Consider the following 14272-nt stretch of genomic DNA (forward strand, 5'->3'; position numbering starts at 1 on the left):
TTTCAGTGTAAGGAAAGGTATCTTTATTTTTGAAACAAACAGCATGTGCAAAGCTGTGGCTTTTTTGTATCATTAAAAACAGTAGCTGAGATTTAGCAGCCTCAAAGAAGAAGAATGAGACTTCCTTTCATGTGGATCATGATAAAACCCAAACATCATTGTCTTGGTTGTGTTAAAATCCATTCCTTCTCTGGCATACACATAGTTATGAGTGGGAATGGGCATAAAAACATTACAAAGAAGGAATGTTGCATATATTTTCTAGAAGACAGGGGAGGAGTGGACAGTCTCCCCCCCACTACTGTGCAGCTTTAAAAAGCCCTGCTACTTACTTAGGCTTTTTGCAAAGGGTAACTTGGGTTGCAGAGATTATTTGATTTCATTAAGCCCAGCTTAAATTCCAAATTCCATCTATGTTCCATGGCAGCTGAAGACACATCCAGTCAAATATTAATTACTCCTTAAAGATAATTGACATCCAGTATCCCTCCAACAAATCAGGTTGAATAAACCCCAGTAGCTTGACTCAGCTTGCAGGGCACCTGTCCTGGGGCCATCAGCACTACCAGCTGTATGAATTCTGTTGACTTTTCCATTGCTCATGCCAAGTCCTCTCTGCACTCTCTCAAGGTGGTAACAATCTGTTCACATTTCTTACAGCACAGAAATCAAACATCAAAAAGGTGTCTAGAGACAAAGTCAAAGTCCTTGAAGACAGCCTGTTCCTTACGGGTTAGGACAGCAACCTGCTCTGGAGGAGTAAGGATTGGCTTTTGTGATGTAAACTCTTCATCAAAGTTGCTAATGTCGGTGGGATCTCTTAACTTGGGCACAAAAGGGGGCTTCAGGTTCCTGGCAAACAAGGCAGCCCAATCAATCACCTGCAAGAGAAGTGAACAGGCCAGATTCACATTTCATAAATAATCTTAATGTGGAAGTCAGAGGGAGGATTGCAGCCTCCTTTCCAGATCTTTTACAACATATTTCTACCAATTAGAAAGAATTCAAAGAAGGATCTAAACAAGCAGCATAGTCAAGACAGGCTGTGCAGCACAGGGATTCTGAATGGTCCAAGGCTGTTCTTCACAACACCAAGAAACAAAGTCACAGCTCAAACTATATTTAGGAGAAAGAAAACTAATGTGCAGCTGCAGTCAGAGGGATTTGTGGACTTCTCAGCCATTTCTGCTGACATCCAAGTTCTTTTCTTACTCCAGTGCAGTCACTGTCATCACTAGGCAGCATCTTTGACTGCTGCAGTTTGATTTTAAAAGGGGTGTTTGCTGATGGCTAAGAAGGTAGGTGTATTTGTACAGAGAAGCAGCACAATCAGAAATAACAAATTGGCTCTGTAAGGTTACAGATTCCAGACAATACACTTGGAGGGAAATGTCATCTCAAACATGAATTGAAACACATATTCCTGAGACGAGCAATGAGGTGCAACAGAAGCTACCATCAAGATTTCACTGATAACTCATGGAAACATGCCTCAGTATCAACAGAAGGCAAGTCACTCTCAAGAGATGAGAAGGAAGGATAAAGTGAGTTCCTACCTTAAAAAAGGGCTGGATTTTAATCTCTTCTGCATCTTTCTCCCCTGCTCCCAGTCTACGCTCTGGGCATTTCCGAAGAAGCTGCAGGAAATACCAGTTCAAAATTAAAGAACAGGGACAAGGACAGACAGAAATAATGTTCCAGAGAGAAAAACACAAGAAAGGAGATGGACTGACTTCTCAGTATCTTCTCATTCTCACCTTGCAGCAAGGTCATAATCTGCTTGGTAACAGCTCAGACCTAGTTCCTTGTAAACAACTCTCCACCATCAATAAGACACCTGCTATAAACTGCACGAAGCAGCTCACCTCAGCTGTGCACCTGTGACTACTGGGTCACACTTCAAAACTGAACCAGGCATCTCCACTGCACGATTCTGACATTCCTGTCCTTGAATCAACACAGCTCCATTTCAGACTTAGCAGCAACAGACCTCAGTAAGAAGCCTGCTTAGTCATCCTCAGACAGAACAGCATTTATGTAAACAGAAGGAAAGGAAAAATGTGTGTAAATTCTAAATGTTGCCTTAGTCTGTGTAGGCAGCTGCAGGTTACACACAGAAACGCTATCTGGTCCTAAGAGAGTTCCTCTGGATCCACTTACAACAGCAAATGCAAATTCCCCAGGCTCCCAGAGACCCTTCATGACCATTACCTTACGGATTATAGACAGGGCCTCAGAGGAAAGGAATCGTGGATATCGGACTTCATCGTTGACAATACTGTCAAAGACTTCCTCCTCGTCATCTCCTGGGAATGGGGACTGCAATTGTGACAGTTCAGTATTTAATCCACATAGTGCCAATAACAGTGCCCACTCCTCACTATTAAATAGGGATGAGACTAGCAGGGAGCTGTAGGGATTCATTAGTGTTTGGCAAGCAGCAGGAATGGGAAGAATGTCATTTAAGTACTAATAGTTGGTTACATTCAGCAAAACTTTATCTCAGGTGGCTGAGTATTGCTCTCCACAAGAGTGCTTAGTGAGATGCTCTCAGAGAAAAGGGCCTTACCTCACCGACAAGCATCTCATAAATGAGAACACCCAGTCCCCACCAGTCTACTGCCCGAGTGTAGGAGATGTCTGTCAGGACTTCTGGAGCCAGAAACTCCGGAGTGCCACAGAAGGTGTTTGTGCGGTCTCCAAAACCTATTCCTGTAGGAGAAGGGCATATTATAATATCCAGCACACACTACTACATGGATCATGTGCAGCCTCACCTTCTGAAGGTCTGCTTGTCAATGCCAATATGGAAGTACGAAACCTAAGGCCCCTGACAACTCCAAATAAGAAATATACAAACAATGCTGAATTAAACAGCAAACCCAGGGAAACTTCCTGCAGATTCCATTGGTCATTTTGTAGTAGCCTATATTGTGTCTCCTTTGAACAAACCAGCACACTGCAAACCACTTCATAAATTTCCTGAAGATTAAAGAACAAAGTACTCTGTCCAAGTTCATCACAACCAGACAAGTAAGGGGGGGTTTGTCATTGGGTTTATTTGTTGGTTTGGTTTTGGTGCATTTTGTTTTATTTTGAAGATGAGGATGAATACACGTTGCACACAAACACCTCAGTATCTGTATTTGTGAATACATTCCTAAAGCCCAGATCCTAAACTGGTTCTGGTGGTTCAATTTCAGCTTCATAAAAGTCACTCACCTTCCTTACACAATCCAAAATCTGCGATCTTCACAAATCCTTCAGCATCTAAGAGGAGGTTATCCAATTTCAAGTCCCTGCAGGCAAAGAAGAGGAAAGAATGTGGCAATTGCCATCCAACATCACCTTTTCCAAGAGGTAGAAGCTAGATGTTAATAAAGAGAACAAAGTCTAAGTCCAGTAAAGTCTACATGTGGTTTAAATAATGTTGGAAGATTCCCCTTAATTTATTGATCTTTTCCTCTTAACAAAAGGCTCACAAAGCAGCTTGGAACTGGTTGGGGCTTATTCATCTGGAAAAGAGCATCCCACAACAGTATGACAAATTACTTGACTATCAGAGGAAAAAAAGAAAGTAGTGACTTACAGGTGCCCCCCAGAATGTATTGACATGTCACAGAGGATTAATCACCTGCAACACATCAGAGGAATAGCTTCTAGCTGGGTTTCTTTACCGCAAGCACGATGAACATGCTGATAGCAACGGGCAATGGGGGAAATAAAGACAGACAGAAAGATTAGAAACCTCAGCAAGATGGTGAGCTCCAGGAAAAAGAAACTTTCAAGATGCTGAAATGTCTTACACTTGATTCTTTGCTGCATTACCTATAAACGATTTTCTTCTCATGCAAGAACTGGAGCCCCAGGACTACACAGGCTGTATAAAACCTAAAAGAGAGAAACAGTTATCAGGAAATATAAATGAGAATCAAGTGAAAAAATTGTAATGTCTGGAAACTAGACCAATTCTAACTCACTGTGCCACATGCTCTGGAAAGACATCTTCATGTATGCGCATCATAAGGTCACCACCCGGAGTGTATTCCATGACAAAACAAGCGTGATGAGGTGTCTGGAAACATGCAAACATGTTCACAAGGAATGGATGATCAGAAGAATTGACCACTTCAAATATTCTCTTCTCACAGTTCAAGCTGCCAGGATTCAAAGAAGGAAAACATCAATGTTAAAACTTGGCAGAAAAGCCTGCTTTGGGGAAGACGGGACAAAGATCTTCAATTAGAGAAATAAAAAGTGAGGGTTAATACACTAGTTATCTGAAGTACTTCCAAACCCTGTGTTTTAGAGGGTTCTTTAGGTGTTATTACACCAGAAGCTAGAAAGCAGCACTGTTGTAAATTTCCTTATTCCTGATTTTAGTTACCCAAGCCTTTAGGTCCCATTTAGCCTTTATAGTACCATGGCAAGTACACTTCATACCTGTTAAAGTTTGATACAGCTGTGTTAAAGTAGCTGTAGCAATAGTACCATCTCTAAACAAAGCTCACCTATCAATTTCATCTCTCCTAATAATATCTTTTTTCTTCAAGGCTTTGATAGCATACAGCTTCCCAGTTGCCTTGTATTGGGCCAGCAGCACCTGAAAGACAACAGAAAAGCTTCAAACAAATCTGTTATTTCCTTATTGGATTACTTTGACTTCCATTGACACAAACTATATTCACCCACTCCAGAGAGTCAGTCATTCTAAAAACCAAGCTCAAGTAACTCCAAAAATGGGGCACTTTTTGTTCTGCACCTCATGCTGCAGCATTCCAGAAGGATGTCAGAATAAGCTGTATTATTTTCAAACAGTAGTATCACAGCTGGCCCATTGCTTTATGAGCACCTTGGAGCTCTCACAGCAAGCAACTATGCACAGTTTTTTAGGAGTGGATTTATTCCACTAGTGATCAGCATGATAATGAAAAGAATGGTAATGGTGTGCTTTATGAAATGACATAGCACTCCCAGGAAGGTTTTCTCCAGGCTTTGAAGCCACAAATCATCAGGAGTTTTGCCTGTTAACAACAACAACAACCAGCTGCTTGTGTGGTTGGGCTGGGTTTGTTTTGTTTATCTGCATTGCAACAAATCTCTTCTGCACTGCAATGCTTCTATTCAGACTCCAGGCAGAGGCCCATCCTCACAACCACAGTCCTACTGTCCTCCTCACAAAGGGTACACTTCATACTACCTTCCCAAAGTGGCCACGTCCCAGCATAGCAATGCAGTGAAAGTCCTCAAGCTGAACTGCCCTTTTCCTGCAGAGAAATGAAGAATTGCTGTGACCATACCCAAAAGATGCATAAACAGGTAACAAAAGTGTGTGTATTTGTGTTAGTGGAAGAAGCTCTGTATAGCACAAGGAAAGCAAACAAACAGCTGTGGCAATCACTCCTAGCCTAAGCTGAAATCCTAAAACTTGGGTTTGCTGCTGCTTTTCTGCCCCTGAAGAAAGAAGGTAACTGTAAAGTGAGGCAACTGGTCCCAGTGGCAGCAGCCTGACTTCTGTCTGTACTGGTGACAGAGGCAACAATTCTGACTCTCCAAGGCTTGCCCTCTCTGTTACTTCCCATAACAGGATTAGTTCCCCTCCACCTCCATCCTAAGGTAGTAAAATTCAATTTTGCCTACATTCCTCTCAGCAGCCTCAAGAGCAATTGTGTTAACCAGACACCATCATGTACATGGAGTGCCAGCAAGACAAGGGCATCAGGGTAAGTTCTCAAATGAGAACTGGAAATAAAACAACAGAGACACAACAGACATAAAATGTTGCTGGGGAAAAAAAAATCCCAAGCTGAATAGAGATGCTATAGAATGTTATGTCAGGCACAAGGTGTTACCAAGGAAACTCAGGCTGCAGAACTGCTTGGAAAGAATTTTTACAAAAACCCCCACCAACCCACACCCTGAATGCTTCAGTTCAGGATCATCTTTAAAAGGCAGCAGACACACTCCTCCAGTAAGTGAAATGAAGGGCTGAATATCTACTCATGAAGGACTCAACTCCTCAGCCTTCTCAGAGAGAAGGTAGGTAGGTGCCTGACTGTATCCTGAATACACGGTTTTGAAGACAGGACCCCTCAAAAGTGACTATGAAACTGTGAACATAAGGTTATGATCTGAACTGCAAGATGAGCTTAGATAGATTTGGCTATTTGTGCTTTTTTCTTCAGTATTTGTTCAACAATAGTAAATCTGGTTTTCCCTTGTCCTGGTTTTGGTATATTTACTGCTGTGTATCCTCGTTACATACAAATTGTGTACACATAACTGCCATAGACTATAAACAACTCACTGCTTTATGCCTCCCCATGTCATAAAAGACAGTGTAACTTGCATATCAATAGAAACAGAAGAGTGTGAGGGATGCTAAATGTGTTTCTGAAATGTACCACTTAGAATGCAGATAAATCTAAATAGGCTACACCATGACAGTTCAAACACAAAGAAGAATTTGAAGACAATTAAGTGACTTTGCCTTCTACTAAAGTCATCTATTACATTGCAGTTAGTCTATCCATAGGCTAAGCACTGGGGTTAATAAGCAGATAAGGTGCAGCAGGAATTTAGACAAGTAAAGGTCAGAGCAGATTTTTCATGGTATTGTCTACACTCAACACCAAGAGTCTGCTGCTGAGAAACCAAAGCATGTCTTGAGCAGAATTTTAGACTGCATGTTCAAAAATTTCAGCCCAGTGCCTCTTTAATCTGTGACCCAAGACAGCCCAAGCTGTCCGTGGTTACCTTGGAGATGGCAGGACTGGAAATTCTGTTACAGCAGAGCTACAAGACTTTTCCTCAACATGTAGCCTCTTCAGACACTATGAACAGAAAGAAAATAACAGTGTGTCATCCTCTGGAATCACCAAGTCAGACCTGAACACCCACATCCAAGTTTTTTCCTGTCATGACCCAGACAGTTCTTGTAGTTTGTCTTCACTTCTGCCTGGAGGGAAGCAGCATGGAAACAGAATCTCTATGATCACAGAAAACTATTCCCATGTACAATGTTTTGGGGTTTTTTTTACAGGATCAAACCCTTCAAAACAAATACTTCTTAAAGCCCATGATAAAACATTTCATTTCTAGAAAAAAGGCATCTCATGTTCCAAAAAGAGTCACAATATTCAAAGAATGAGGTTTCTTCTATCACCAAAGCCAAAAAAGAAAGCTTGGCAGAACGCAGGTCATCAACCATTATATTATTCAACAATCTTCCTGCTCCTCCCTGTCAGAAAAGTGAAGCTCTTCTTGGTTTTGCCCAGTTTCTTTAGTGACAAAGATCTTCGTTTGGTTCAAAAAGCCCATCATCACCTCTCTTCCCCTGCTTTCTCTGTGCAGTCATCTGTTCTACTCTCTTGCCCTGAACTTCCAATGCCCACCTACCTCTCATTTTGCTTCTCCAAGAAAAACAATTTATAATTTTTAAAAAGGAAGAAAAAACCCAAAACAAACAAACAAGAAGAGGGGCAATATTTCTGTGAACACTCTGAAAGACTCCATGCCGAAACAGATCACTGAATGCTGAATTCCTGGAGATCAACCAGGTAATGAGGAGCTGCCTGCCTAAAGTGTACTTAATTTCTCTGGTAATGAAACAAATAAGAAGAACTGGGCCTTGAAAGACTATCAGGCATTTAGAAAATGTCTCTCTTTCACCCAGACGATTACCGGAGAATCTGCAGGAGATGGGGTTGATTCTTTGGAGTTGGTCATCAGGAAAAGGCGTGGAGGCTTGGGTGGTGCTTCATCAGCAAATGTAAGCTTAGCCACAGGAAAGTCACTGCATTTGGGAGACAAAATTGGAGGAGACTGCTTTAGGGAAGAACACTGTATGTACAGAGACACCTTTGCTATACAAGGTCAGTTCAGTCCAACACGCTGGACAACAGGTCTCCCTGACTCACACCACAAGTCTGTGAAGTATCAACAAAACTGGTTTATATGCTCTCCTGGATGAATGAAAAGAAAATGAACTACCAAGCTGGTGATGGTTAGACTATGATGCTCTTAATGAAACGTAGCTGTGGAGAAACAAGTCACTATGATCAAGATCTTAAAAGAAGTTTAAAACAGAAGGTTTGGGGTTTTGCTTTTCTAGGTCTTGTGAATCAGTGGGAACAGGCTTTCAGAGAATGACTAATTGTCTAAAATTCCATTTCAGTAATTTTAATAAACTATTTGGAGGGAATTTTCCTCTACAGCATGATTAAAAGCTTGGCTATGTACCTGCTACACCACGCTACATGATGCTTGTGGTTGGGGTACATGGAACCTCATGAAAGAAGAGTGTGTTGTGACCACAACCACCACATCGTGGCCTTGCACAGAGTTCAGTTACTACACCAGTGAAGACATTTAATGAGGGGAATTTTCTTTCCTTTACACCCCAGAAACAGTGCATCTTTCTGTGTATGTAAAATAACTTTTGAAAATCTGGGTGTTTTTTGGGGAAGGGTGGATTTCTTGTTTCACAATTTACTTATCACCACTTTTGTGCCCACAGATCTTACTGCAGAGGAAAGCAAAGCTGCTGAGGATCCCCTAGCTCTGTAACACACTGCTTGTGAGGACAGCAATTCTGGAAACTGGTCTAACTGCTAAGAATAAATCAGAGCCAGCTACAGTATATTGAACTCCCCACTAAAACCACTTTGTTTCAGGTAGCACTGGCTTTCTGAAAATACTGATACGTTTGTCTCATCTTCCTCCACCTTAGTGAGAGAGTTTTAAGATCTATCCTACACTCATTTGGGTGTCACTCAGCAACACTCAGAACAGGACTTACCCACTCAGTTTGGACACTGAATCGACCTGACTTTGTGTGGAAACTGGAGAGAAGTCCGTGTGAATGGGATCATGAAGTGGGGGGCTCAGAGTACTCATGGAACTACACGGAGGGAGGAAACTCATCATCAGGCGACCCCAGGCAGCAACATTTATGTTCATTTGAGGAGCTCGGAGAAATTCCTTCCCTGGAGGAGTCAGAGTCAAAACATCTGTGAGATTCTAACACATAAATGACAATCTCATGTGCTGTTAAGTCACTGTTGTCACCCAAACCCTTGTGGGTTACTCAAAAAGGTAGCCCACCCTAGGGAATTTTAGAGAAGAAAGTTTAATAATGATGATGATGAAACAGATCTATTTCACTCCAGCTCAGCTCCATATAACATACTGAGCCTCAAGTAAAAATTGCATAAAACATGACAACATTATTTAAGTCAGGTTTTGTTCTATTTCAGCACTGCACTTCAGTCGTGCAGCCTGGTAACACAAAGCTTCAGAAAGTGTCTTAAAGAGTAAAACATTTGAGATGTTTCCATTATTTTTTACTGCTTCCTGAAGAACATAAAAATGAAATCTCCTTTATCCCTGCTGCCAGGAGCTCTCACTAGGTAAAGTCTTGCCTTATTCAACTTACAAGAATTTGCAGACAAAAAAAGAAAGCATGCAAGTGATTCCAGTCCCTAAATCATTAACCTGAGAGGCCAGCTCTAAAGACTTCACAATCGGCAGCCTGTTCATGCCACATGGAGCCTCCTGTAATTCAGAGTTCTCCAGAAAACCTCCCAGGATCTGTTCATCAGTAACAGCATAACTGGTTTAACTAGTACAGCTTGAGACCTGGATCATGCTAGCAAGTCTGTTAAATAACTACTAATTATATATTCCTAATAATGTCAATTGTGACTAGAAACACCACAACCATATCACGTTACACACCATGCTGCAGCCAGGCTGCCAGAGGTTTTTGTGACTGAACTTCCATGTTCTAATAAAGCCCAACTACTTACACACAGTAATTAGCAAGTATCTCAACATCTCACCAATGTGCTGAGACAGGAGTGCATGCTAACCTGCTTGTGCAAAGCCCTGCCCTCACCTACACACCCCAGTTCTCCAGCAGCTTACCCTTCTGTTTGGGGAAAATGCGCTTCTGTCGCTGCAGTTTTGGCTTTCTCTCGATGACAGGATTACAGAACATCACCTGTCAGAGAAGCAATGGCATTTGTCAAGATTTTTCAGGATTTGCCCTGTGAACCCAAACTTTCTTTGCACTTGCCTGCCCTCTCATCTAATTCTCCACTGATATCTGCCTGGTAAATTAGGAGTCACTCCCACAGACTCCAGACTGCGTGGCTCTAGCTTCACCCTCTAGACACCTGTTACTTCAACTGTGGTTTTTAGACATTAGAATTTTCTGCTACTTGAAATGCAGAAAAACCCCAGAAATAAGACCAACTAGTACCTCAAACAAAGTCAATCTAATTTGTAAAGCCATGCATAAAGAACACATTCATTTCTAAGGGGAAAATAGCAGCAGTCTGTGGCACAGAAGTAAAAACCAAAAACAACCCCCACAAAACAAAACCACAAAAAACAAGATGAGGAGAGGAGCCAAATGTCGGTGAACAAGGTCAAGATCCTGCTTTTGGAAAGATCATCACAGGAACTTTCTTCACAACACAAAGGAGTTCTTTAAGGGATTATCTGAATGATCTCTTCATTGGTGGTATTTCAAGCTATTACTAGCCTCAGAAATGATAAAATAAGCATACCCAGAGGGAATTTGGATCTCTGATTCTACAGTCTCTGGGATTCAATTCTGACCATTAAGCTGTATGTTTAAGTGTCACCGATGACTCACAATGAAAGCAAATAAAACCCAAGGGATTGCACAGCATACACAGGTATAATTACAGTGGAGCAACTGAAGAGTCACTCCAGGCTATGCCGTGTGTACACCTGTAACATCACGTTGTTCCTTCTTCTTATACGTGACATTGATGCCAAAAGCTTTCAGGTGTCGTTCTACACTTCTAGATTATTGCTCTTTCCATTCCCTGCATCCTGGGTTGAACAACTGCTTTCAGGGAAGGCACCCTAAACACAGAGAGTTCTCTGAAATAGAAACAAAGCTTACATCGATACCTCTGCAAAAAGCATGCCCTGGGGTTCGAGGGAGAGGCACATCCCGTGACGCTCGTTATCAAGGAAATCATCCAGACGTAAAAACTTCACTGCACACAGTTCTCTCCAGTCTCTCCAATAAACTGCAATTTCTAGCTCACGAGACTGGTGGGATGGGTGAAGTGGTGGGGAAGGAAGAAGGGGAAACAAAAAAAGCAGAAGAGTTACATATACTGTCCCACGGTCTGAAAATGGCACAAACACGCTGTTGTAAAAACATGTGCAAACTAAACAGTATGCATAAGAAACTCCTTCAATCCTTCTGTTCCTTGCTTTCTCTAATGGCTTCAGATCTTAGCTACAGACCCTCTTGATGATGGCTCTCAGCTCCCCATTTCAGAAACGCTTGTGGATGCCACTTTGATGGTAAGATGAAATAAAACTGTTCAGGTAAGGAGAGAAGGACAACAGATGCTGTTCAGGCTGAATCTCTACCAGAGATGCACTGCCTTCAGGGGAAGACTGAGATAACTGGTACATAAAGTGACATGGGGACAGGAGCAATATAGAGTTAAATTAAGTGTAATGGCAGCTTAACATGCATCAGGTAAGGTGAAATGGGAGAAACAGATACAAAGGGATCAGGGGCAGACTTACCCGGTCCAGCTCAATGACAAAGCTCTGGTCCCATGCCTGGTTGTTAACTGGTCCCCAGTTTGTTTGGCCAACCACTTTATTGTCCACTTTGAGTACAGCAAGGGCCTCATCTGGACAAAGGAGAAAACATGGATTCCAATCTTTTACCAAAGAAAGTGTCTCATGGTGAAGGTGGATACTGCAACCAAAGGTGATTTCCAGGAGAGCATTAGAAGGAGCAGGTTTAACACAATTCATTCTCTCTCTTAGTTTTGCATTAGGTTTCTTACAATTACACTCATGCCAGAATAACTTAGTGCTGTGATGAGAAGCCCCCATGCTGCCATATGCCAGTCACAATTCCAGAGGAAGCCCCATACTCACTACATGGCTCTTCATTCCGCAGGTACTTTCCTGCCACGCTACGGCCAGGGATACCCAGGCCAACCCGCGCTCGGGAAAGGGACCTCAGATCGCTTGGGCTGCCACAGATGGGAGAAGAACTGGTCATTCGGGAACGTCCTGGGACATTTTCCAGCAGATCCTGACACCCCATCAGCCTCACTTCCAACGTTCCTGGGAATTGCAGGAGAGTAAAGAATATCATTCTGTAAAACATTAAGTGACTCCAGACAGCTTGTCCTCACAGGGGGCCAAGAATTGCTCAGATTGATGATTTCTTGATGAATAGCTCAAATCTATGCCAGATTAATAGACTGCAAATCCATGTGATCTGAAAGCTCTAGTTGGCCTAGAAGACACAAGCCTAGTTCCTAGAAAATTGTCCATATAACGTGAGGCATTACAACAAGAAACGCAGCTCATTTCTGCCTCTGCCCTGCTCACAGCAACGCAGGATTTAAGTACCTGTAAGGGCTGTAGGTTTGATGACTGCAGTGGGTTGGATGCTGCCATGCTGAGCTCCCAGGGAGGAAGTGTTTACCAGTTCCTGCTTGATGAGTGCTCTTTTTGGGTGATCGGGAGAAAGCTCACTAAGCTGACGTTCCAAGGACAAGCGCAGCAGGTCAATCTTCTGAGAGGACTCTTGCAAACGACCCTGAGCCTAGAACAGAAAGCAGGCAGAAATTGTCAGTGTACAGCCCCAGTCCAGGTACTGTTAATCCTTTAGGAAATACTAGACTAAGCTTCAAAAAAGGCCAGATAACTTCATACTAATGAAGGAACAGGATGAAATCATTTCCCATAGATCCTGACCACCCCAGTGACATTCCTGATCTTCCTGAGAAACGTTATCCCTAGAAGGGAAAGTGATTCCAACCAGTCTGTCCTCACAGAGACACGGGGAACTTGCCAAACTAATAACTCTTGGTTAACTCTGTTCATTCATGCTAAATCACTGATGTTGAGGCACGAAACTACCCTGCTGAGAAGTGCTCACCTCAGCCAAAAACTTGCGATCCTGTACCCGACTCCCTCCTAGGATCTTCAGCACATTTTTTGCCCCCTCAGCCACAGCAGCTTCAATCCTCAGGTGATGTCTCAGCTCCTCAATACGCAGCTCCAAAGCACTGATGGTGGTCCCCGTCCTCACTGGCCATTTAGGAGATAAAATATTCATAGGATGAAATCTGACTTGAGTATTGTGGATCTTAAGGCTTTGGTTGTATCTGTTCTGGGCTGTATCAGTGACTTAGAACCCCTCACCTGCTGGATCCACTGTATCTTCCATCCCTCCTGCTGACTGAGACACTTTCACAATGTGCATGCGGATTATTTCAATCTTTGTCTTGCTGTCCTGAAGCATCTGCTGAGCCGTAGCCAGCAGCTTCCGCTCCTGCCAAAAACAAAGCATCAGCAGAGAGAGAACCATGCTCATTAGAATGGGATTATGGCAATGTGGTCACACATGAGAATGAGGGGATACCTGCAAGATGGGTCATAAATGATTCTGAAAGGGTATACATAGCAGTTAGGCAAAGGAGACGTGACTGAGGATCAAAGACTTTGAGATGTCTGTTTGTATAGGGGAAGAACAGGTCAAGGACATATCCAGATAATATCAAACCTTGCACTCACTGAGACTTGAGGTTCAGTGGTTAACTGCACTTAGTGTGTTGTAAGCAGGGGTTTTGAACAAATAAAAGTATCACAACCACTACATTGCTGCTCTTAACTGAATCAAGCTCCATAATAAGCTTCTTGGGTCTTTTTTTTTGTCATTATCCTTTGACTTTCAAATATGTTTATGCCTAACTGAAGAAGTGGGATGAATATGAAAAGAGTAAACCTGTGGAATTTTTTCCTTACATGCTGTGCTCTATCCTCAACAAACTAGTGATATCAAAACATCACATCGACTCAGGGTACAATGCAATGCTTTTCAACTTTCTTTCAAGACAGTGACTGAAAATACCATTTATACCTTACTTCCTTCCCAGGCTTGGAAGAGTTTTTCTAGAGACATCACTTCTATCACACCACTTCCTATAAGACACTTTTATCAGGCTCACATCTGCCTCTAGAGTCATGATTAGCACTGAAGTTAGATGAGTCAACACCTCTACACTGGCACTCAGCCAGTTAAGTCAAACATCCAGACTACAGAAGTAACATAAAGACTGTAGCTGGTAAGGAGAGGTAGGTCTTTCCAAAGGGCCATTCATCTGTTTGATAACACAAGGTACTCAGTAGGTACCTACCACTTTCGTCTGAGGCTACAGAAGGAAACTACATGGCTAAGTTAAAACAA

At 42.4% G+C, this 14272-nt stretch overlaps 1 protein-coding gene across 1 annotated transcript in view; it reads right to left on the reverse strand.

Annotated features, from left to right (window-relative positions):
- PKN3 (protein kinase N3) overlaps positions 1-14272 on the reverse strand; it is a 19601-nt gene continuing 5329 nt past the window's right edge. Inside the window, exons 4-22 of the mRNA XM_062011919.1 lie at positions 13228-13357; positions 12962-13113; positions 12430-12625; positions 11947-12138; positions 11584-11693; positions 10948-11091; positions 9928-10003; positions 8801-8987; positions 7684-7795; positions 6757-6833; positions 5201-5267; positions 4512-4603; positions 3981-4157; positions 3829-3891; positions 3223-3299; positions 2570-2712; positions 2212-2319; positions 1557-1637; positions 1-881 (exon numbers count right to left, since the gene is read on the reverse strand). Coding sequence (XP_061867903.1) covers positions 669-881; positions 1557-1637; positions 2212-2319; positions 2570-2712; positions 3223-3299; positions 3829-3891; positions 3981-4157; positions 4512-4603; positions 5201-5267; positions 6757-6833; positions 7684-7795; positions 8801-8987; positions 9928-10003; positions 10948-11091; positions 11584-11693; positions 11947-12138; positions 12430-12625; positions 12962-13113; positions 13228-13357 — 2397 coding nt within the window. The 3' untranslated portion in view covers positions 1-668. The remainder of the gene's footprint in view (positions 882-1556; positions 1638-2211; positions 2320-2569; positions 2713-3222; positions 3300-3828; positions 3892-3980; positions 4158-4511; positions 4604-5200; positions 5268-6756; positions 6834-7683; positions 7796-8800; positions 8988-9927; positions 10004-10947; positions 11092-11583; positions 11694-11946; positions 12139-12429; positions 12626-12961; positions 13114-13227; positions 13358-14272) is intronic.

Source organism: Colius striatus, chromosome 19 (genome assembly GCF_028858725.1).
Source record: "Colius striatus isolate bColStr4 chromosome 19, bColStr4.1.hap1, whole genome shotgun sequence".
NCBI classification, from domain to species: Eukaryota; Metazoa; Chordata; class Aves; order Coliiformes; family Coliidae; genus Colius; species Colius striatus.